We start from the raw sequence: 20,222 nt of genomic DNA, 5'->3' as shown, positions 1-20,222 counted from the left end.
CAGGATGGCAGTGGAGCAGGCCAGGGGCTGTGCAGTCACACTGATCCACTTCAAATTTGAGATTTCTATTTGTCATCCAGGTGAGTGTGCCCATGTCTCGGGTTTGGGCTAGAGATAAAGATTTGCGATTTGGAAAGCAGCCAGGTGTGGTAACATAATGCACTCTGGTAACCCAGCACTCTAGGATGCTGGGGCAGGAGTACCCCAGGTCCAGGCCCACCTTGGGCAACTTAGCAAGAGCCTGTCTCAAAAACAAAACACAGGGCAGGGATTCAGCTCAGTGGCACAAGCGCCTGCCTGGCAAGCACAAGGCCACAAGTTTGATCCCCGGTACCAAAAAAAACACAACAAAACAAAAAATGGCTGCATGTAACTCAGTGGCAAGGCACCTGCCTGGCAAGTGCAAGGTCCTGAGTTTGAATCGTGGCACCAAAAACATAAACAGAAAAGAGCTGAGGGTGAAGCTTAAGGTGAAGGCCCTGGGTTCAAGCCCAGGACTGAAGAAATAAAAGTTGGAAGCCCCCAGTGATGCTATCTATCTAAGTCTTAGGCATCTGAGCAGTGCCGACAGAGCTGGCAGCCTCCAGTGTACTTGGGCAGGCCGTTATGAGCATGCGGGGTTAGATTCTTGGGTTTGGAATTGGGGGAGACACTGGAGGGGTGGTGTGGAAACACTAGGGTCAGAAACTTCTGGGCTTTTACCCAAGCAAGTATTTAGCTTTGATGAAGTTGGTAACTTAGGAAAATGTGATGCCAAATTAATTCCAAACTTGTTTCCCTATACCCAAAGAACTACCAGATCACACAAACATACAGATGGCACACATGCACACACGCACGCACACACAACCTGCTAGCGGTAGTGTTTCTCAGGATGGGACCCCTTGCTTTCAGATTCAGAATAGGTCTGAGGGGAGAGGGAGCCAGCACCAGCCTGCAGTTAGACTGAGGGTTTGCTAACTGACTCTAAAGGGCCCAGTGGCTTTATAGGCTGCAATGTCGCTGTTGTAACTACTCAGATCTGCTGTTTAATGTGAAAACAGTGGCAGACAAAAAATACCAATTAAACTTAAAAAAATACCAATTAAAACTTAGTTTGCAAACTCCTGCCTTTCAGTATAAATTCTATGTCACATCACAGAGACCCAAAATAATGGTGGCTTAAAAGAGAGGTTTATTTCTTTTAGGTATCAGTGTAGAAGCAGGTGGGCATGGAAATGCTGTGAGGCCGACCAGAGACCTAGGCTTGTGCTACCTTGTTACTGTGTCATCCCCATGTCGCCCCCATCTTGTGGTCCAAGATGGCTAGGTACCACACCCGCACTCGTTAGAAACCCAGAAATTCAGCCAGAAGTTGGTCACGAAGTGGCCGTACCTCGCTGTAGGAGTCTGGGAAATAACCTTACACCTACCACCGTGTGCCTGACAAAACTAGAGACAGCCGTCAGTTTCCACTATGTTCACAACTACAGGTTTAACAAAAACACCCTCCAATCCAAGTGGAGCTTGTGAATATTTTATGCAGGACACCCGCCCGAGTCTCCAGGGGCACAGCAGGTAATGTCAGGGAGTACAAGAGGCCTGGTGGGTCTCCCCTCCTGTTTTGAGGTGACACCTGCTGTTCTGCTCCAGCTTGTAGCTTCTGCTGCACTGACCATGTAAGCCCTGAGCTGGGCCCTTTGAGAGAGCTAAAAATAGGATCGTAACAGGAGATCTCCCAGTGTTAGCCAAACAAAACATGGAACAGAAGGCATCTCTGTTTGATACCAAACTAGTTTCCCTACAGGGTTGGGCCAACTCTGCCCTGCCCTCCCTCCACCCCACATCCTTATGTTCTCTAGCATTTTCCACTAAAAGCCAGAGCTCCCTGCTTAGATATTTAAATATGGATGTTTTGTTTTTAGATACCATTTCCATGGGCTTGTTTATGTCATCTCTATATGGATAGAAAACACTCTGGAGTAGGAGAGGCTGGCCCAGGAAAGGGAGGAAGACAAAAACCCACACTGCAACCCCTATGTGACCTGGGGCCCGGCGCCCTGCCTTGCTGTCCCATCCCCAAAGGCTCAGGTCTGCAGGTCTGCAGGTCTGGAACTCAGCCAGCAGCACCTGCCCTTCCTGCCCCCTAGGCAGGCACAGATCCAGGGCAGTTTGCTCTGGTGGCCAATGGCATCCATTGGGGAAAACCGAAGGTAATTACACAGTCTGCAGCTGCTTATTTAACTGGGAATGAAGAAAACAAAAAATGTTCCCTCTCGCTCTTCCTGCCTCCTTTTCTAAAAAAAAAAGAGCTTAGAAGAGATAGAGTGATTTCACTCTAAAGGGCCTGTGTCCTCCAAAGACTGAAGCTCTCAGTGACAACCTTCTGGGTCCGGTCTGTCAAGAGCTCTCTGCCTTCCCACAGAGGGAATTAAACCCCACTAGGGCCCCCAGAAGGCCTGTGCCTCCTGTTCCATGTGGGTCCCACAGCCCTCAGAGCCCTCATCACTGCGGTCACACTCAGAGCTCTCCCCGAGCGTGCCGAATATAGTGCTGATGGAGTCCTGCTTCCTGGGCGAAGTCCTGACCACACTCAGTGCAGGCAAAGGGGCGAGGCGGGGTACAGACCTTGTGTACCTGGCGGTGCCGCTTCAGAGAGGCCGCATGCCCAAAGGCCTTGCCACAGTCAGGACAAGGAAAGGGAGGCTGGGCAGTGGTGGGTACATCCGGTGGGGAAGACCTGGTGCCTGGACCATGGCTGCGCTGGTGGGCGATCAGGGCCTTGGAGGACAGGTAGGAGCGGCCGCAGATGAAGCAGATGAAGAGGGCCCCCTGCAGCTTCTGGGCCACAAAGTCTGCTGGGTGCTCCCGCTTCATGTGACGCTCCTGGAACTTGGAATCGGCGAAGGTGATGAGGCAGTGGGTGCACTCCAGGGCCTCTAGATGGCCTGCAGGATGTGGGAAGAGGACGGGGGAAGCCAGCAGTAGTGTCCAGGACCTCCCTAGCTCCAGTATTATGTCAACAGTGGTCTGTGTTCCAGGCTCACAAGACTGCTAATGCTGGATAACGGCAAAAGCTTTTATTGCCTCTAATTTATAGATAAGCAGAATGAGGCTCAAAGGAGTCAGGCAAGTTGCTCACAGTCATGAGACCTGGACATGAAAAGGTGAAGCCAGGACTGGAACCCAGAGAGCCTGGCCATCTGACAGAACCATCAGATTAGAATATGGCTGGGGACTGAACCCCAGCTCCACCACTTCCTAGGCAAGTATGACAGGTTCCTCCCTTGGAAAATTCCATAAAGCCTTCTTAATACTGTCTTCCTGAGACACCCCCAGCCCTGTGGTCTGTGTCACAATAAGCTACAAGCCCAGCTTGCTCAAGACATTTGTGCTCCTAAGGGTCTGGCTGGACACAATGACACTATGGTTCTTGTTAAAAACTCCAAACCTCTCTTTACCTTATTCCCTCACTGTAAAGTAAGTACCAATTACACAGCATCCATTATTTAGGGGGACAGAGACAATACAGGTTAAAGTGATTCATAATCTGAGCATGAATGTGCCTAACAATAAGCATTCAGTCGGAGCTGCTGCTACCAAAGTTAAACAGGCTACATTCCTTCCCATCAAGCTGTCCCCCTTTCTGCAGTCAACTTCAGGAACACCCTGCAAGACAGACAGTGGCAGCTTCTTTTGAAAGGAAAACTGAAGTCCAGCCATCGTGAAAGTCTAGGGCACTGCTGGGACCAAAAATCCTCCCAGACACATATCTGCAACCCTTCCCCCTCTGAAATGCTTCAACATTGGCCAGGTGGCCAGAACAGGGTGAATGCATCTGAGTATAAGGGTGAAGAGGGGCACTGCCTTTCCAGGCAGGGCAGCACCTTCCTAGAGACAAGCAGCACTGGACACTGAAATGCTAGAGGTCCCTTCGGGACCGCTTCTGGACCCGCCCACCTCTAGCCTGCGGTACTCACAGAGATTGCCTCCTGAGTCACTGGGACTCGTCTCCTTGGGCGAATCTTGCTGTTCCGTGGTTTCCTCAGGACGCAGGTCCTCCATGGAGACAGGGACACCTCTGGTCAAGAGAGGAACACGCATGAGTGAGGCGCGTATCTGTCACAGGCCTTAGCGGGCCGCTGATCCTTTTGACCCCCACGGCACACAATCGCTATGAACTACGATGCCTCACCCATGCAGCCTCCCAGAAGATCAGCCTCCCCGCGTTTGTGATTCCTCTAAGCCTAGGGTCTTCTCACCTGTGCGATCTATGACCTCTTCTCCCCAACTAACTCCCTGAGAGCTTGTGACCCTTATCACGTCACCACCTCCATCCTACTCTCTCACGTAATAGTTCCCATCTTTTAGCGTGCCTCTTCCAGGGGGACATCCTGTGACTCTTGTTCCATCGGGAGCCCTCGCGTCCCGCTACTCTCAGCACTGCCTGCAGCTCCCCAGCCCCAGACTTGACCCCTAGGCTTTTGCTTTCCCTGATACTCAGAGGGCTGCCTTTCCCTGTGCCTGTCAGCCGCGCGCGACAGCGCCACCACAGGAAGGGCGTAGTATAAGGCCACCACGTCTCGAGGCCTCCCATGGTCTCCGCACCCTTTGACCTAACAAATCTTTCCAAGCTGAGGTTACAGATTCCGTCAGGCAGTACTCAAGTCACGTCGGTCTGGTCCTCAGACAAATGAGCGGGGGCCTTCTCTGCCCTGGGGTGCATTATGATGACGTTTCAAGCCGCCCTTCGCGTACAGCCCTCATCCTCCTGCGTAGGGGCGGGTGAGGAGGGCTCTCGATGCGCAGGCGCTTTGCCCCTTCATTGTTCCAAGCTTGCGGCCGTCCAACTTAACGCATCTTGGGGTTCCTGCCCAGCGCGGGACACTGGGTCTCCCAAATCGCGCTCCAAGACACACCCCCCTCGTAGAGGGAGTGACGTCAGGTTAGGACCACCTGAACGCGTCCCGAAGAGTCTAAATTCCTCGCTCTGGCGGCTTTGGCTTCCGCCCGCCAGACCCCAAGGGCGGGGCTCCTCTTTGGCTGATCGGCCGTCACCAGCTGCGCTCCCAGGGTGACCTCTCTGCTCGGTTGGTGATTTGGAAGAGGGGGGAGGGGACAGCCATCCCTGTGTCTCGGAGGGATTGAAGGATTGGAAGCCAGATTTCTGAGTTTCTGAAGCAGAAAGAGAAACGCTTGCATCCAAAAAAAAAAAAAAAAAAAAAAAAAAAAAGGGTGGACAGTGTCCTCCTCAGGGAATAGGCCCTGGATACTGAATTTCCAGGTCCTGCAGGGTGACACCCGAGAATAGAAGTAGGGGCAGGATGAAGAAGTGAAACCTTGGTCCAGAGTGGGGCGGCTAGGGAAGAAAAAAGCTTGGTGCTTTCTGCTCATGTCTTCCTCACCCCTTATTTCCAGCAATGCCTCCGCCGCGGGGTGACGTGACAGCCTTGTTCCTGGGGCCTCCGGGCTCAGGAAAGTCCGCACTTATCGCAGCGCTATGTGACAGTAATGTGGAGACAGTAGAGATCCCCGAGGGACGGCCGGATTCCGGGATCCCCAGCTTGAGAGCGGCGGGCCCCGGTCTCTTCCTCGGGGAGTTGAGCTGCCCACCCGCAGCGCCTGGACCCTGGGCAGCAGAGGCCAATGTGTTGGTGCTAGTGCTACCCGGGCCCAAGGGAAACGAGGAGCCCTTGGCCCCGGAGCTGGGAGAGGCAGCGCGGGCCGCCGTGGCCCGAGGGACGCCGCTGCTGGCTGTTCGGAACTTCGGTCCTGGGGATTCACAGCATGAGGCCCAGGCCCGCGCACAGACAACAGCGCTGCTGGACAGCGCAGGGTTAGGGGCCGCGGCTCTCTTCGTGCTGCCTGCGGACTGCAACCGCAGCGATGGCTGCGAGGAGTTAGAGCGCCTCAGGGCGGCGCTGCGGAGCCAGGCGGAGGCGTTGCAGAGGTGAGCGAGGAGGTTTCAGGCTGGGTGGGGAAGCCTGGTCCCTTTAGTGTAGACCTCACCCACTAAAAGGCGCTTTGAAGTGCACAAGACCCTGCTGTCATTGAGGCTGGGTGACAACTTTACTAGTTTTGGCTGTTTAGCCCTGCTCCTTTGCCTAGATGGTCTGTTGGAGTGGCTTTTGAGGTCAGGAGGCTCCACCCCCAAGCCGGAGCTCTGTATTTGACAGTCTCCTGTTCTGTAGGCTCCACCCCAGGTAAGGGTCAGTTGCAAGTCCAGAGTTGTCTGCGATTCACCTCCTGGGAGGTCACCAGCCTGGCTCCCTAGCAAAAATTCCAGAGAGGCCTAAACCTATCCTGCAGATAGGAAAATTTTCCTTTCCCATAGGAAAATTTGAAGGAGGACTTCATCTCTTCAGGAAAGTCTGTGACCCCAGAAAAGATTTTCCTCGAATACCCCTGGAGCCATTCATCTTTTCCTTACCATCAGTTTGGTTTTCAGTCGCTGCTGATTACCCTAAAACCACACCCTGTGAGCCTATTTCTGGCTGTCCTCCCATGCTTCATTTCTCCAATCCTCTTTCATTTCCTTTCTCACTTCTGGCTACCTCCCAAGTCCTTCACCCCACAACTGTCAGTTACTTTTATTTGAAGTTTTGTTTTATCCCTAAATTCACTGCAAGCCTCAAGCTTGTGGTGACCCTCCTGCCTCAGCCTCTCAAATGCTGGGGTGGCAGGTGTGTGCTATCATGCCTGGCACCTGCCTCTTTTATTAATTTTTTTTTAGCTGCCTCATTTTATGTTCATCAAAGTGAGGCTTAGACAGGGTCAGCCTCCCTTATAGGTTCACTAGTCTTTTTTCCTTAGCTTCACTTGCCCCTTGTCACCTTAGCCACACCTACCTCCTTGTAAGAACTAGTGGATGAGATTTCTCCCCCTCATAGGCCTTCCTGATAGCCACCTTTAGGAAAAAATGCCCCTGGGTACTTCCTCAAGGTTCCTGTCAAACAATTCTCTATGTGTTTAGTTCACAATGCTTTGGTGTCTTGGCCTTGCTCTTGCGATATTTGCCCCCAAGGAATTGTACCCAGGGGCCAGGGATGTAGCTCAGCAACACAGCACCTGTGTTTGATTCCAGGTACAAACAAAAAAAGATTTGTACCCTAAAGTCTCCTGGGGTCCCCATCTTCAACTTTGGTGGAAATCTGACCTCAAGTCAACCCACCTGGTCTTTTAAGTCCTGACTGCTGGTTTCAGCCCCTCCCTTGGTTTCATTGGTACCCCTCCCTACCAGGTTTCTGCACACTTGGGCTTCCATCTGGGCCCTTTCTTTCTTCTGCCTCATCCTGAGGTGATCGAGCACTAGCTTTCCAAGGTTTCCTTATCTTCTACGCTTGATCCTTTCTCTCCCTGTCTCCCCAGGTTCCTGCCTCCTGCCCAGGATGGTTTTGAGGTGCTGGGTGCCGCAGAGCTAGAAGCTGTGCGTGAGGCCTTTGAGACCGGTGGCCTGGAGGCTGCACTGTCCTGGGTACGTGCAGGCTTGGAACGCCTGGGCAGTGCGAGGCTTGACCTGGCGGTGGCCGGTGCAACTGATGTCAGCCTTGTGCTCAACACGCTGCTCGGGTTGGATCCTGGTGACCCAGGGGCTGTGCCTGCCTTGGCACCCACTGGGCCCACCCAGTGGCCAGCTCCGGAGCGCCCCAATGTGGTGCTCTGGGCTGTGCCTCTGGACTCCTCGTGTTCCTCCTCTGGCGCCACCTCTCACCCAACCCACTACGATGCCCTCATCCTCGTCACCCCTGGGGCCCCCACGGAGAAGGACTGGGCCCAGGTCCGTGCCTTGGTGTCACCAGATGCACCTCTTGTCTGTGTGAGAACAGATGGTGAGGGTGAGGATCCCGAGTCTCTAGAGGAAGAAGAAACGGTGGAGAAGCCCAAAGGCCAAAGCTTGAAGAACACAAGCCATGAAGGGGCACTGGAAAAAGTGCTCAGCAGGGAGGAACGTGGCACCAGATCGCAGAAAGCGGGCGGCGGGGAAGGTTCAGAGACTCCTGGCAGCCAGAGTTTGCAGCAGGGGGTCGGCACCACCACCCGAGGCTGTGGGGACTCTGGGCGCATTGCAGCTCTGAGCCCAGAAGATGAGACCTGGGAGGTGCTGGAGGAGGCGCCGCCGCCCATATTTCCCCTGCATCTCAGCGGGCTCCCGGGGCTGTGCGAGTGGCTGCAGCGTGCACTGCCCTCTGCCCAGGCTGGGGCGCTGCTGTTGGCGCTGCCCCCTGCCTCCCCTAGGGCTGCCCGGAAGAAGGTAGCGGCACTGCGGGCCGGGGCGTGGAGGCCGGCCCTGCTGGCCAGCTTGGCGGCAGCGGCGGCCCCCGTACCTGGGCTGGGCTGGGCATGCGACGTGGCGCTTCTCCGAGGCCAGCTGGCAGAGTGGCGGCGTGCGCTGGGCCTCGAACCTGCATTGCTGGCGCGGCGAGAGCGCGTCTTGGGCTTGGCTCCTGGCGAGCTGGCTGCTCGTGCACACTTCCCAGGCCCCGTGACACGCGCTGAGGTGGAAACAAGACTGGGCGCCTGGGCGGGTGAGGGCACAGCCGGCGGCGCCGCACTGGGAGCCCTCTCCTTCCTGTGGCCTGCAGGTGGCGCGGCAGCCACAGGTGGCCTGGGATACCGCGCTGCACACGGCGTCCTGCTGCAGGCTCTGGATGAGATGCAGGCAGATGCTGAGGCGGTGCTGGCACCTGGGGAGCCGGCCCAGTGAGGGGTGGGGGGTGGGCTGGGGTGGGATGGCAACTTGGGTTTTCGGCTCCGCTAGGGGCTGAGAGCCCCAAGACCTAGTTAGAGGGATGGGGACTTGAAAGTCTGAGCCTGACATAAGGGGTGGGGCGATATGTTATTGGGTGTCTTTGGACTTGGGGTGCAGGCTTCGACTTCTAGTTGGAGTATGTGGAGTCCTGAAGGGGAACAAAATTTGGGGGACGGGATTCCTGACTTTTCTGTGGACCAGGGAGTATACTATCCAAACCCTGTTCTCAAGGGTATTGGGGTCCCGGACTCCCGGAAGTGGGTACATCCTTGTCTCCAGCCGCAGTTCCTGGAAAAGGCGACTCAGGGTTGAGAGGTTGGAAGCTTTGATCCCTGAGAGGCTCCGTGGCTGCGAACCTGAACTCCGGTATGGAGGAGGGGAGTCCGGGTGCTCTGCGGAACATTCAGAGTTGGACTTCTGGATCTGAAAGTGAAACAGCCTAGGTTTTCCAGGAGAAAAAGGCCTGCACAGAACCTCAAGAGACAATGAGCTTTGAATCTTAATGGGATGGAGTGTTGACTGGGGTCCCAGATTCCTGGCTCCCTAGAGGACTGTGCATCTTGGTTGCTAGTTCTTGGGTGCTGAGGAGGGAGGAGGGATCAAGGGGCCGATGGAAGCGCGAGGACTCCTGGGTCTCTTGGAATGAAGCGATTCTGGTACTTGCTGTCTGGGGCAAGAAGGATGATGGCATCAGAAATGAAGACAGCAGGCTAGAGATGTGAACTCCTGGGCTCCCAGGACAGCAGTGGATGGGAAAGAGGGAGACCCTGTATTTCAGAGGTCTTCCCACAAGTGGGCAGTGTTACTTGGTGGGGGCAGCTGCCTCTCTGTGAGTCTGACTGGGAAAGGTGTGAATACTCCACCTTATAGGTGCTGACTGAGGCAGAGGATCTTGGGGGTGCGCTCCTCTCCTTTACAATCTGCTTCTGTTTTTGTTTTGTCTTGTTTTTGTTCTGTCATAATAAGCTGGACCCTTTTGGCCTTGGTATTTGTATATCTGACTTTTTGGAGGAGCAGCTGTCCTGTGCTAGTCTAAACGTCTTGGTGTGGTCTTCTCCTCTGATACCCCAAGGAGCTGTGTCAACTGGTGTACACAGAGGATGTGTCTGTGAGCAGGGTTCCCCCAAAGTGGCAGGCAGGCATTGTAGACTGCAGGAATGTCCCAGGCAGGAGAGAGGCAAAGGGAATAACCACAGTGCCTGCAATGTCCTAGGCCACAAGTTAAAGGGTTTTCAATGTCAAAACTGGAAAAAAAGGGCCAGGGATTTAGCTCAGTGGCATTAAGTGCCTGCCTGACTAGCACAATGTTGTGAGTTTGATCCCGGGTACCAAAAAAAAAAAAAAAAAAAAAACCAAAACAAAACCTGGAAAAAGGGAAGTGATAGAAGAGGAGAGCTAGACTAGGGAGGACAGGCCAACAGCACAAAGCAAGGATCCATGTGCTCTGCCCATACCTCTTTTCAGTCTCTGCCCCATCACATCCGCAGTCAGGCTGAGAGAGCTTGCTGATGTTTGACTAGGCCACACTGGGTCCTGCCTCAGGACTTTTGCACTTCTGTTCTTTCCTGAAACATTGTGCCTCCACATCTTCCCGTGGCTGGTTCCTTGTGCGTAACATCTCCACGTAAATGTTTGTTCCCTCAGAGAGGTCTTCTGTGATCACATGAACTGAAGTAGCTTGCACATCCATGTTTCTGCTCCTGGCCAGTTGATTTTTGTAGGAAATAGTACTATAAAAAAATGACTTTTTAAGCATAGGCTGGATTTGAACTCACTGTGTAGCCCAGGCTGGCCTCAAGCTCCCAGCAGTCCTCCTGCCTCAGCCTTCCAAGTGCTGGGATCACAGGTGTGCACCACCACGCCCAGCAGAAATGACCTTACTTGTTTATTTGCCCGTTTATTGTCTGTTGTTCCTGTGTCTGTCACGTTCTCTGGTGTACTGCCAGCACAGAACAGTGCCTGATACCCAGAGGTGCTTAGTAAATGCATGTTATTTCTAGTCATTGATCAGTGGCAGAACTAGGGCTAGACGATTTGGATGTTGGCGTCTTGTCGCAAAAAGGAAAAAGGAATGAGAGCAGGGGAAGCAAGCATGCAACGGAAGAGAACACTCCCAGTCTGAGGTCAGGAGAGCTAGAAAGCAGAGGTGGTTTCGTCTACATCATTGTGTCACACGGGCTAGAGCCTTCTTTTCCCACCTCTGGGATGAAAGGGCTTGGCCCGAACCATGCACATTTCTAAGATCCTGTTTTGCTGGGAACCCAGCCGAAGGCAAGGGTTCCTGATCCCAGCCACAGAAAGTTGGGGACGGTACCCCATCTGCAGTTTGAACTCTCGCCTCTAGCACAGCTTGTCCCCTCAAGGTCGAGACAGCAGTGATGGGGAAAGTTTTTAGCGCTGTACTGAATGGTCGCTAGCCTGTGCAGCCTTAGCGGAATGGGATTCTCCCGCGCCGGTGGAGTCCATTCCTCCGAGTGCGCCCTGGAGCCCCTCGGTCAGTGTGCTGGCTCTGTGACAGCAAGCAGCTGTCCAGCAGAAACACGTGTCACCTTCAGCATTCTAGTAGCTGTCACAAAAGAGCGAACAGGTGACACTGAAATAGGTTATATTTGACCCACTGCCCCCAGACATTATCATGTCAACAGGTAATCAGTATTTTAAAGATATTGAGGTATTAAAAAAAAAAGATATTGAGGTATTTTACATTCTCATATGCTAAGTTCAAAATTTGATATATACTCGTACGGCACATCTCAATTCTGAGAATAAACTGTCATTAGAAGTGCTATTTACATTTCATAAAATTTATAATAGAGTCTCATACCCAAGTTGTCCCAGTTACACTGACTAGTTTGTCAGTAGTGGAGATGAGTATCGTGTTCAAATGAATTGAAAGCAAATCAAACAAAACTCAGTTTCTCAGTTGCACTGATGACATTTCAAGTCCTGCTTGGCAGCCACAAACACTGAACAGTACAGACAGTGGACATTTCTGTAATAAGACAAAGTCCTGTTAGCTTAGCTCTAGGGTCAGGGTCCTACTGACTTTGGAAGTGACTTGGGCAAGTCACACAGTGGAGCGTCTACCTCATTGAGAATTCACTGTGTGTGTGTGTGTGTGTGCGTGTGCGTGTGCATGTGTGTGTGTGTGTGTGTGTGTGTGTGTGTGTGTGTTTGCGACCATAGCACACACAGAACAGACCGTGGCCCTCGGGGAGAACTTGAGCACCACTGGGCGCTCTAACGTTAGACCTGCTGCCCCTGCCTGCCCACGCCCTCTGCCCCGGGCAGCACTGGGATGACTCTAATTTAGACATTTTCTGTCAGCCCATCCCTTTACTCACTCAGTGCCATCCCAGCCACTCTGCCACCCTCTGATTTGGTCCTGCCCAGCATCTCTGCTGTGTACCTTGCTGCTGTTTTTCCCTGTGTCCTCCTGCCAGCAGAAATAGGCCAGTGATCATATCAGAGGAAGCGAGACCATTTTGTTGGCATGTATATGTGTGCATGCGTGTGTGTGTGCGTGCATGTGTGTGTGGCCACTGAAGAATGCTGGTTGTATTTATATAGTTGTATATTGGCACTGTTGTGTTTCACAACTACTCTTACGGGTGGTTGCATTTTACATGACGAGATAGAATTCAACTTTAGGTTTGTGGAGGCATAAAGTTACGAAGAAGGCATTTGTCTCTGGCAACATTGAAGCAGAAAAATATGAAATTTCCAGATGGACAGATGACTGGCTGCCACCAGGATGTGGCACCCTAGAGTACAGGAATCCCAGGAAACATGTGTCCTGGTCTTGCCAGTTACCAGAAGCCGAACAGACTCCAAAAATGTGAGCGAAGCACCCTCATCCCCATAGCAGAATTTTGTACGTTTCTGGGTAATGATGGAGGAATTTATGTCCCAGCGGTAGAGAACAAGGAAGGACAAACCAAGTGTGTGGATGGCCTTTGTGCTCTTTGAGGGATGAAGAAAAATGAGTAGAAATCTTGATGTGTGTTAGTTGGGGGTTTGAAGGGAAGAAAGGATACTTGGACTCCTGGGGCTGAGGGTGGTGACTCTTGATCCTGGAAGAGGCGGGTTGGTGGAAAATCTGTCAGGAAAGAATTCCTTGAGCGGGACCAGGAGGCTTCATCTGTAGCACCTCAGTTTTGCCATCCCAGGCTTAGGGATGAGTGTACTTGGCCGCTGTTAGGAGCCTGAGGATTTGTGATGGCCAAGCACCTTACGTCTGGAACCCGTGTGTCCCCTGGATGCCCCGATCTGTGTAGTGTCTGTGTAGCCATGCACTTGGATTGTCCCCTCTCGTGCTCGCTCTAGACCTTGGCCACTGGGACAACAGCAAACATGATATCTGCAGAGATTTAAGAAGTGCTAGGGCACTGGGACTACTTCTTTTGCTGTCCTTGGGACCACTGTTACATCAAGACACCCAGGCTGGCTTGCTGGGCGATAAAGGGACACGTAGCCTAGTTATCCTTGGCATCCCAGACACAGTGGACCACTCCCTGAAACAGCTGCCCAGCTGACAGCTGAAACAGCAGAAGCAGCGCCCAGCTGGTCCCAAGCCAGACTGCAGACTCACAGGGTCATGAACTGAATAAAAGGTAATTCCCCTGAACTTGTAAGTTTTGAAGTTTCTTTTTTCTTTTTTTTTTTTTTTTAATAAAGTGAAAGTAACTGTGACAGATTTCCTTCCTGTCTGCGATGTGGTGGTCTCTCTTAACCCCCAGCCTGGTCCAGAGTCTGAAACTCCTCATCTGAGTCTCAGCTTCATCTCCTGAAACAAGGATGCGGGTAATAGTGCCAATCACATAGAACTGTCATGGAGCTAAAACAAGGAACCCGTAATGGCATGTTGGCACATGCTCATAATCCCAGCACTCTGGGAGGCTGAGGCAGGAGGATTAAAAGTTTAGGCCCAGCCGAGGTAACTTATTCAGATCCTATGTTAAAATAAAAGGGGGAGGGTATTGAGGATGTGGCTCAGTGTGATGTGACTCATTTATTTTTGAGACGGCAGCTCACTAATTCAGGCTTGAACTCGTAGTCCGGGTTGGCTTCCAACTTGCTGACATCCTCCTGCCTCAGCCTCCCCTATTACGGGGTTACGGGTGTGCACCACCACGCCCAGCACCTCTGGGCCTCTTAGAAGCCACAGCGGTCATGCTGTTTCTGAGGCATGCCTCGCTCTCAGCCTTTGAATCCTGGTGCAGAACCGCACTTCCCCCATGTGGTTTGAGTAAGGCCAAGGATCCAGCTCCGTCCAGCGAGTTGACGACCTTAAGTCATTTCTGGGTCCCAGCTTTCATAATCACATGTGAGACTGTCCTGGGCTCATCCCTTTGGCACAGAAACTGGTCATGTTTCGGTCAGTGGCTGCTCCCTGACTATATGAGCAGAGGGTGGGGGCGCTAAACAAGCACTAGAGTGAAGGAACATTAGCCTTTTGTGCAGAAGCACCCAGCCACTATCCATTCCTTTCCCTCCCACTGGAGGGTGAGTGCACTCCCCTGCTCCCCAGCTTCTAGATTTGGCCATATGACTCACCTTGGAGGAATGTTAGCAGTCCTGGCCTCTGCGAGGCCTCATATACACTGGCCTTTTATGCTCCTGTGGTCTGTGGCAAGACTGCTGGGGGCCACTGATCCAGAAGATCAGAGAAGCACATGAAGGAGACAACCGCAGCCAACAGCAAAACCAGCCTACTAGAAAGGGGACCACCCTGCCCGCCCACAGCACCTGAGAAACAGACATGCTTGTCCTGCATCTCAGGTGAGAGATGGTTTATTACGAGGCACTACTGCCACATTTGGTGATTTACAATGTGAATGTTGTTTTAAACCAGAGATTAAGGACTTGTTTGTTACTACAGCCAAATCTGGCCTGACCTGACTGCTGCAATGCTAGCAGCTGCCCACTAATGGCCACTTGGTGGCAGCTATTAAGATGATTATTATTTATTCAGACATTGTCTGCAGAACCATCATTCTCTTCAAGGTGGCAGGCACTGCATTAAGTGGTGTTCATGTTTCATTTATCGGTTACACCAGCCCTGAAGCGGTTATAACAATTGGCATCCACATTCTGCAGAAATAACAACTGAGGCAGACAGAGGGAGGGGTTAATCGGGAGAGCCGATCAAGGACTCTGAAGTGTGATGGGCAGAGGTTCAGATCAGAGGTCTGACTTCCTAGCTGAGCCAGGCAGTGATGCTCAGGATTTGCTTCAGTTTGTTAGTCTGTAAAATGGGATAATAGTATTGATTTCATAGAGTTGTAATGAGGTGTAGCAAGGGAAATCTTAGCTCAGGGCTGGTAATCGTGTCCCCCTGTAAGAGGCAAGACTTCCCCTCTCTTCCTTGGAAAGAGGCAGTGAGAAAAGATCAAAGCCTGAACCCTCTGCATCCCACCTTCCCGCAATGTGTGGTGTCACAAGGACTCAGGCTTGCTCCATCAACTTTAATTTATAAGCACATGGTGGGCTTCGGGCCTCAAGCCACACATATTCCTGAGTCCTGCACTCAGCCCTGCCCTAGGGCAGGCTGGCTTCGTGGCAGTCGGCCCGATGGAGGAAGTAGTAGTAGGAGGCTGAGGGCACCTCGGCCCCAGCCTTGGCGCGGCAGGCACTCTCCGTGGCGCAGCCCCGCGTGGCAAACTTGGCGCTGATGATTCCTGGGAGGAAGAGTAGAGACTGGAACCAGCCCCTTCCGCAGGACCCCGGAGTTCTGCCGCTCCGCCTCCTCCCCAGTTCTCTGGAGACCCCTCCTCCCCTAGAACAGAACAGTTTGGGCCTCTGGTTCCGGGACCCCTGTCCTCTTTCAGAGCCAGGCAGCGCTCACCAGCCTTCGCTCTGCCCGCCAAGTAGATGCAGTGCGTTTCCCGGCCGACACACTGGGCTAGCTGGGTTGTGGTGCACGTATCCCGGAAGGGCACCACGCAGGAAGGGCACGACAGGCCATTCGCAGTGCGATTGTACTGGGGAGCTGGGCAGGAGGCGAAGTGATAGGAAGACAGGAGGTTTAAGCCCTGACCCCAACCCGCCCCCCCCCCCGCCAGCCCTGGGGGGGGGGCACACCAGGTTTGCTAACGGATATTGCATTTCATAGGTAAGGAAACTGAGGCTGGGAACCAGCCCGGCCTTGGGGGTGGGGCTGCCTCAGCAGGGCTGAGCTAGCACTTACGGGGCACCGAGCCGCGGTTGCAGCCATCGCTCTGGCAACAATACGTGTTGGTCACCATGTAGTTATTGGGTCCCATGGTGGTGGACACGTAGCCCGGGTGGCAGTCTCTGGACTTCATGCAGGCCTTGACGGTGCTCACGTAAGGGCCCTCTGTGGGGTGGGGGTAGGAGCCGCAGGCAGGTGGCACTGGCTCACTGCTGACTGGCAGTAGTTCCTGTCTGCTCCTCCCCAGCACTTCCACTTCTCTGGGCCGTCTCTCCCAGCACCCGAAAGCCACGCTCCTTAACCCGCCTGTGCTGGGGTGGTTTACTAGGTCACCCTCCTGGTCTGTACCATGAAGCCTAGTTGGCCTCTGGGGATCTCCCTGTGGCCCTTACAGCCAACATCCACGTGCCTGCTGGATGTGGTCCCTTCCACCCTCTCCTGGACTCCAGCTCACCAGACTTCTCTTGGAATCTTTTCCAAAGTACCTATAGCCACCCATGCCTATGTAAAAGTGGTCTCTTCGAGCCTTCTAGATTTTGCCCCAACAAATCCCACACTGTACCCCTCACTCATATCGCTCTCCTGGGTTCTTCCATGGTCAGTCCCCAGACCTCCCTTCGATGGTCCCTTGTTGACCCTCTTGCTATCTCCTCTGAGGTGGTCTCTGTGGCCTCGGCGTCCCCCCTCCACCATGTAGTGGTCTCTTCCAGCCCAGTTCAGATGTCTCCCCCGTTTACACCATGGAGGGCTCCTTCCCGCAGGGCGCTCCTCTGGAAGGACTCATCCAGCCTTCGAGCCTTGCGGGCCTCTCCTTCAGGCGCTGACCGACCATGGGTCACTGTCTTCTACCCCATCTTCCTCCCACCCCTCTCGTGTCTTCACGGTTCTTCCTGCTGTCAGAGCTGACCTCAACCTCAGGATGTCTTTCAGCTGTGAATTCACATTTCCGAACCCCACACCGAGGTGTCCTCCATTGCACCCTTTCGCCCCAAGCTTCGTCAGGCCTGAGGTAGCCTCTTTCATTTAAGTTATGGCCCCTTCCCTCCATCTCACTCATTGGCCTCCCCACCTCTATATTATTATTATTATTTTTTTTTAACTATGGGGTCTTGCTAGTTAGTTCAGGCTGATCTTGAACTCACTATGCAGCCCAGGCTGGCCCCAAACTGGCAGTGATTCTCCCACCTCAGCTTCCACAGTGCCGTGTACCACCATGAATGCCATCCACAGCTCTTTTATATTTTGAGATAGCGTCTCACTATGTCACTAAATTGCCCAGGCTGGGTTCAAAGTTGGATCTTTTTGCTTCAGCCACCCACAGTGCTGGGGTTACAGGTGTGAGCCACTACACCCAGTCTAGTTCTCTTCTATTTATGAACATTTACTCCCTACTTTGGGTTACCTTCACTTTGCTGTCTGGGGAGCTTGCTTTTCTGTCTCCTCCTATCCCAACATCGTCAGCCTTCCTGCAGGAAACTCTTCCCTGAGTACATTCCCAAAGCCCAGGATGGCCCAGCACAGCCTCTTCTTTCTCTACCACCTGCACCCCACCTACATCTTTTGTTTTTTGAAACAAGGTTTTGTTATATAGTTTAAACTGACCTCCTACTTGAGGCAGTTCTCCTGCCTCAGCCTCCCAGTGCTGGGATTACAGGTGTGCACTACCACACCAGGCAAGCCACCTACCTCTTGTGTGTTAGATTCTTCACTCTCTGTGTTTCTGTTCCTCCACATCTGTTCACTCCACCCTCCCATCTTTCTCTTCCCTGCTGATTTTCCTTCCCTGTGTCACCCACCCAGAGAACTGCGTTGATGCCTCTGCATCTTCTGCCCTTAACCTCCATCCCGTTCCCATGCTACCTGCACCTCCCCCCTGCTCACCCCCACCCTTCCACTCCCCCCCCCCACCCCACCCCACCCCTCACCCTTCCACCCTCCTCGCGCCTCGCATCACGCCCTCCTACTGTCATGGGACTCGCTCACGATGATCACACACGTGTCTTTGCCAGGCTCACACTGCTTCATTTTCCCGTTGCATGACTTCTCGGGGCCATTACACACTTCACAGCTTAGACTGCACCCTGCAGCGCAGAGAGTGAGGCTGGGGCTACTAGTGTGGTCTTTAGACCATGAATTCAACACTACAGTTCCAGAAGGGTCGGGGAGCCAGGCGTGGTGGCACACTTCTGGAATCCCAACCCCGTGGGAGACTGAGGCAGGTGGATCTTCACTAGCTTGAGATTAGTGTGAGCTACACAGTGAGTTCAAGTACTCACTGAAAAACAGTACCTAGCAAGACCTTGTCTCAATACCAAACAAACAAACAGGGCAGGGAAGATGGATTGATGCCTCAGGGAGGAGGACCCGAAGTCCCCCTGGATGTTTGTGGGTGGGGCACTGATTACTGTCCAGGGAACTGTCCAAAGTCTGACAAGGTAGCCAGGATGAGGCCAGCAAAGCGGCTTCCAGGGGCGGGAAGGGACTCTACCTCCTTGGAGCCTCTTCATCTAATTACAAGGCTGGGGACTTTGGACGCCAGGGTCCACTGAGCTAGCTCAGGGCCAGGGAGGGGTCGTGGCAAAGGTTTCCATGGAGTTGTGTGAAATTTCAGGTCCAGCTGGTTCTTGGGTGTTGGGTGTGGAACCTTCCTCCTTGCAGGTACTGCACAGGTTTTCTGAGACAGGGTCTCGCTGTGTACTCTAGGCTGGCCTTTAAGTCACTATGTTATCCAGGGCTGACCTGGAACACACATGGCAGTCCTCCTTGCTTCAGCTTCCCAAGTCCTGAGATTACTAGGTTGTGCCCCCATGCTCAGTTTAAACTTTGTTGACAGAGGAGCTCAGGCTGAGGTCCAGGAGCCTGGATCCCAGGTCAAGGAGGATCAGTGAGAACCAGAGAGGCTGAGAGGATGGAGTTCTTGGTCCTGAAACAGGAGACAGCTAGAGGCCTGGACACCTGGGCCCTAGGCAAGGTAAAACTGCCTACACTCCTGCATCTACAGGTAGGAGGAGGAAGGGGCTGGGTGCCTCAACTCCTGAACCCAGAAAGGAAATCTTTCTTCCTTTTGAAAGATTTGGAAGATTTCTTTTTCTAAACAAGCTCTCATCTGATTTCCCAGAATTGAACTGTCTTATTTTGAGACCCTGCCTAGGGAACAGGGGATTCAGAGCCCACCAAAATCCCCACCCCACGGACCCAATCAGGTGGTTCTTCCCCTGTGCCCCAGGTTTCTCTTCCTTACTCTGCCTTCTCCGTGAATCTAAATTCCCCCTTGCCCCTTTTGGACCTTGCTGAATGCTCTCTCACAGTCTTCTTTCCTAACATTTCAGGAAGCCATCCAGGTCTCTTGTCACTTACCAAGACTCACGAGGGTGCAGAGCAGCGTGAAGGCCAGCAGCAAGGTGTCCTGTCTCGTGGATAGCCCCATGGTATGTGAACCTGTAGTCCTGGGCCTCTGCCCTTATAAAAAGCTGAGGAGAGGCGGGTCCGGACCCACCTTCACCGTGGGGTGAAAAATAGCTGAGGTCAGAATCCAGGGCAGTCCTCCGCAGCCTCCGGGTACCAGCATCCACAAGGAAGCCGAACATCTTGTGCTGAGCCTCCTTTGCCACGGGGATCCCAGAAGTCTGGACTTGCAGGCCCCTCTTCTTCGAGAACCCCAAAGGTTACTGCCTTGTTTTCTGACATTTGCACCGCCCCTCCGCCCCCGACCAAAATATGAGTTGGGTCACTTGAATCCCTGAGGGTGTAGAGCGGCTGAGAAGAGTAAGATCCCCTCTCCTCTGTCTTCCCAAAGAGGCACCTAGCGTGGGTGGGGTCCTGCTCAGGAGCGCCCAGCTTGTCCAGGCTCGTCCTGCGGGGGCCATGGGCCTGTCTCCCTTCCCTTCTCCCCGTGCTTGACTCAGACTCCCTCTTCTGTGTTTGGGCTGTTACAACCCCATCCCCGCCCAGGACCGCACTTTTGAGTCTCAAGGGGACCGAACCGAGAGCGGAGAGCGGTGCTTGTCAGCAGCCAGAGGCGGGGGTAGTAAGAGACAAGGGTACAAAGGTATATTGGTAAACTGAGGCATTTGTGGAAGCACTCCAGGCTGGGTGTGTGGGTGAGTACGGGATTTTTGGACTATGCTTTGTTTGATTAATGGACCTTTCCCCGCCCCGGCCGCAGAAGGGTGAGATGTGAGGGTTCTCTCGTATGTGTGTGAAGGATGAGGGGGAGATGTGTGTAGGCGCAGAATCAGGTGGAAAAAAACCCAGTTGTAGTAGGATCCAGGTTGCTTGCTAAAATCTACCCAGCTGTTACCCGCTTTCCCGAGTCTTTTG

At 53.3% G+C, this 20,222-nt stretch overlaps 3 protein-coding genes across 6 annotated transcripts; 1 reads left to right on the top strand and 2 right to left on the bottom strand.

Moving 5' to 3' along the window:
• Positions 1–1,154: 1,154 nt before the first annotated feature.
• Znf576 (zinc finger protein 576) lies at positions 1,155–4,779 on the bottom strand. 3 transcript variants are annotated; one of them, XM_063252263.1, is made up of 3 exons: positions 4,643–4,779; positions 3,960–4,060; positions 1,155–2,927 (listed from the first exon to the last, which is right to left on the bottom strand). In XM_063252263.1, the coding sequence occupies exons 2-3, from the start codon at positions 4,042–4,044 to the stop codon at positions 2,500–2,502; spliced, it is 513 nt and encodes a 170-aa protein (XP_063108333.1). In that variant the 5' UTR covers positions 4,045–4,060; positions 4,643–4,779; the 3' UTR covers positions 1,155–2,499. The 3 variants fall into 3 exon arrangements, with proteins under 3 accessions (XP_063108333.1, XP_013002307.1, XP_003464606.1); XM_013146853.3 differs by lacking the exon at positions 4,643–4,779 and adding an exon at positions 4,175–4,573; XM_003464558.5 differs by lacking the exon at positions 4,643–4,779 and adding an exon at positions 4,242–4,571.
• Positions 4,775–13,420, top strand: Irgq (immunity related GTPase Q). Of its 2 annotated transcripts, none has more exons than XM_003464557.5 (3): positions 4,775–4,924; positions 5,398–5,929; positions 7,348–13,420. In XM_003464557.5, exons 2-3 carry the CDS (start codon positions 5,400–5,402, stop codon positions 8,681–8,683), a joined length of 1,866 nt encoding a protein of 621 aa, XP_003464605.1. In that variant the 5' UTR covers positions 4,775–4,924; positions 5,398–5,399; the 3' UTR covers positions 8,684–13,420. The 2 variants fall into 2 exon arrangements, with proteins under 2 accessions (XP_003464605.1, XP_005001366.1); XM_005001309.4 differs by having other exon boundaries at positions 4,794–5,069.
• A 1,755-nt stretch (positions 13,421–15,175) lies between these two features.
• On the bottom strand, positions 15,176–19,481 carry Pinlyp (phospholipase A2 inhibitor and LY6/PLAUR domain containing). The gene is made up of 5 exons (XM_013146852.3): positions 19,260–19,481; positions 17,867–17,983; positions 15,918–16,067; positions 15,576–15,719; positions 15,176–15,408 (listed from the first exon to the last, which is right to left on the bottom strand). The coding sequence occupies exons 1-5, from the start codon at positions 19,327–19,329 to the stop codon at positions 15,269–15,271; spliced, it is 621 nt and encodes a 206-aa protein (XP_013002306.1). The 5' UTR covers positions 19,330–19,481; the 3' UTR covers positions 15,176–15,268.
• Between the last annotated feature and the right edge of the window lie 741 nt (positions 19,482–20,222).

The sequence above is a fragment of the Cavia porcellus genome, unplaced genomic scaffold, assembly GCF_034190915.1.
Source record: "Cavia porcellus strain 051 isolate PalLab524CR breed Dunkin Hartley unplaced genomic scaffold, mCavPor4.1 scaffold_7, whole genome shotgun sequence".
In the NCBI taxonomy this organism is placed as follows: domain Eukaryota; kingdom Metazoa; phylum Chordata; class Mammalia; order Rodentia; family Caviidae; genus Cavia; species Cavia porcellus.
This window is presented reverse-complemented; position numbering and strand designations above follow the sequence as displayed.

Coding starts and splice junctions, on each gene's coding strand:
- Znf576 (XM_063252263.1), bottom strand. CDS start 4,044: ATGGAGGACCTGCGTCCTGAGGAAACCACGGAACAGCAAGATTCGCCC. Junction 2,928..3,959: donor TGACTCAGGAGGCAATCTCT/GTGAGTACCGCA, acceptor CACATCCTGCAG/GCCATCTAGAGGCCCTGGAG.
- Irgq (XM_003464557.5), top strand. CDS start 5,400: ATGCCTCCGCCGCGGGGTGACGTGACAGCCTTGTTCCTGGGGCCTCCG. Junction 5,930..7,347: donor CAGGCGGAGGCGTTGCAGAG/GTGAGCGAGGAG, acceptor CTGTCTCCCCAG/GTTCCTGCCTCCTGCCCAGG.
- Pinlyp (XM_013146852.3), bottom strand. CDS start 19,329: ATGGGGCTATCCACGAGACAGGACACCTTGCTGCTGGCCTTCACGCTG. Junction 16,068..17,866: donor CGTGAGCGAGTCCCATGACA/GTAGGAGGGCGT, acceptor CCCACCCCACAG/AGGGCCCTTACGTGAGCACC. Junction 15,409..15,575: donor GGCGGGCAGAGCGAAGGCTG/GTGAGCGCTGCC, acceptor TCTTCCTCCCAG/GAATCATCAGCGCCAAGTTT.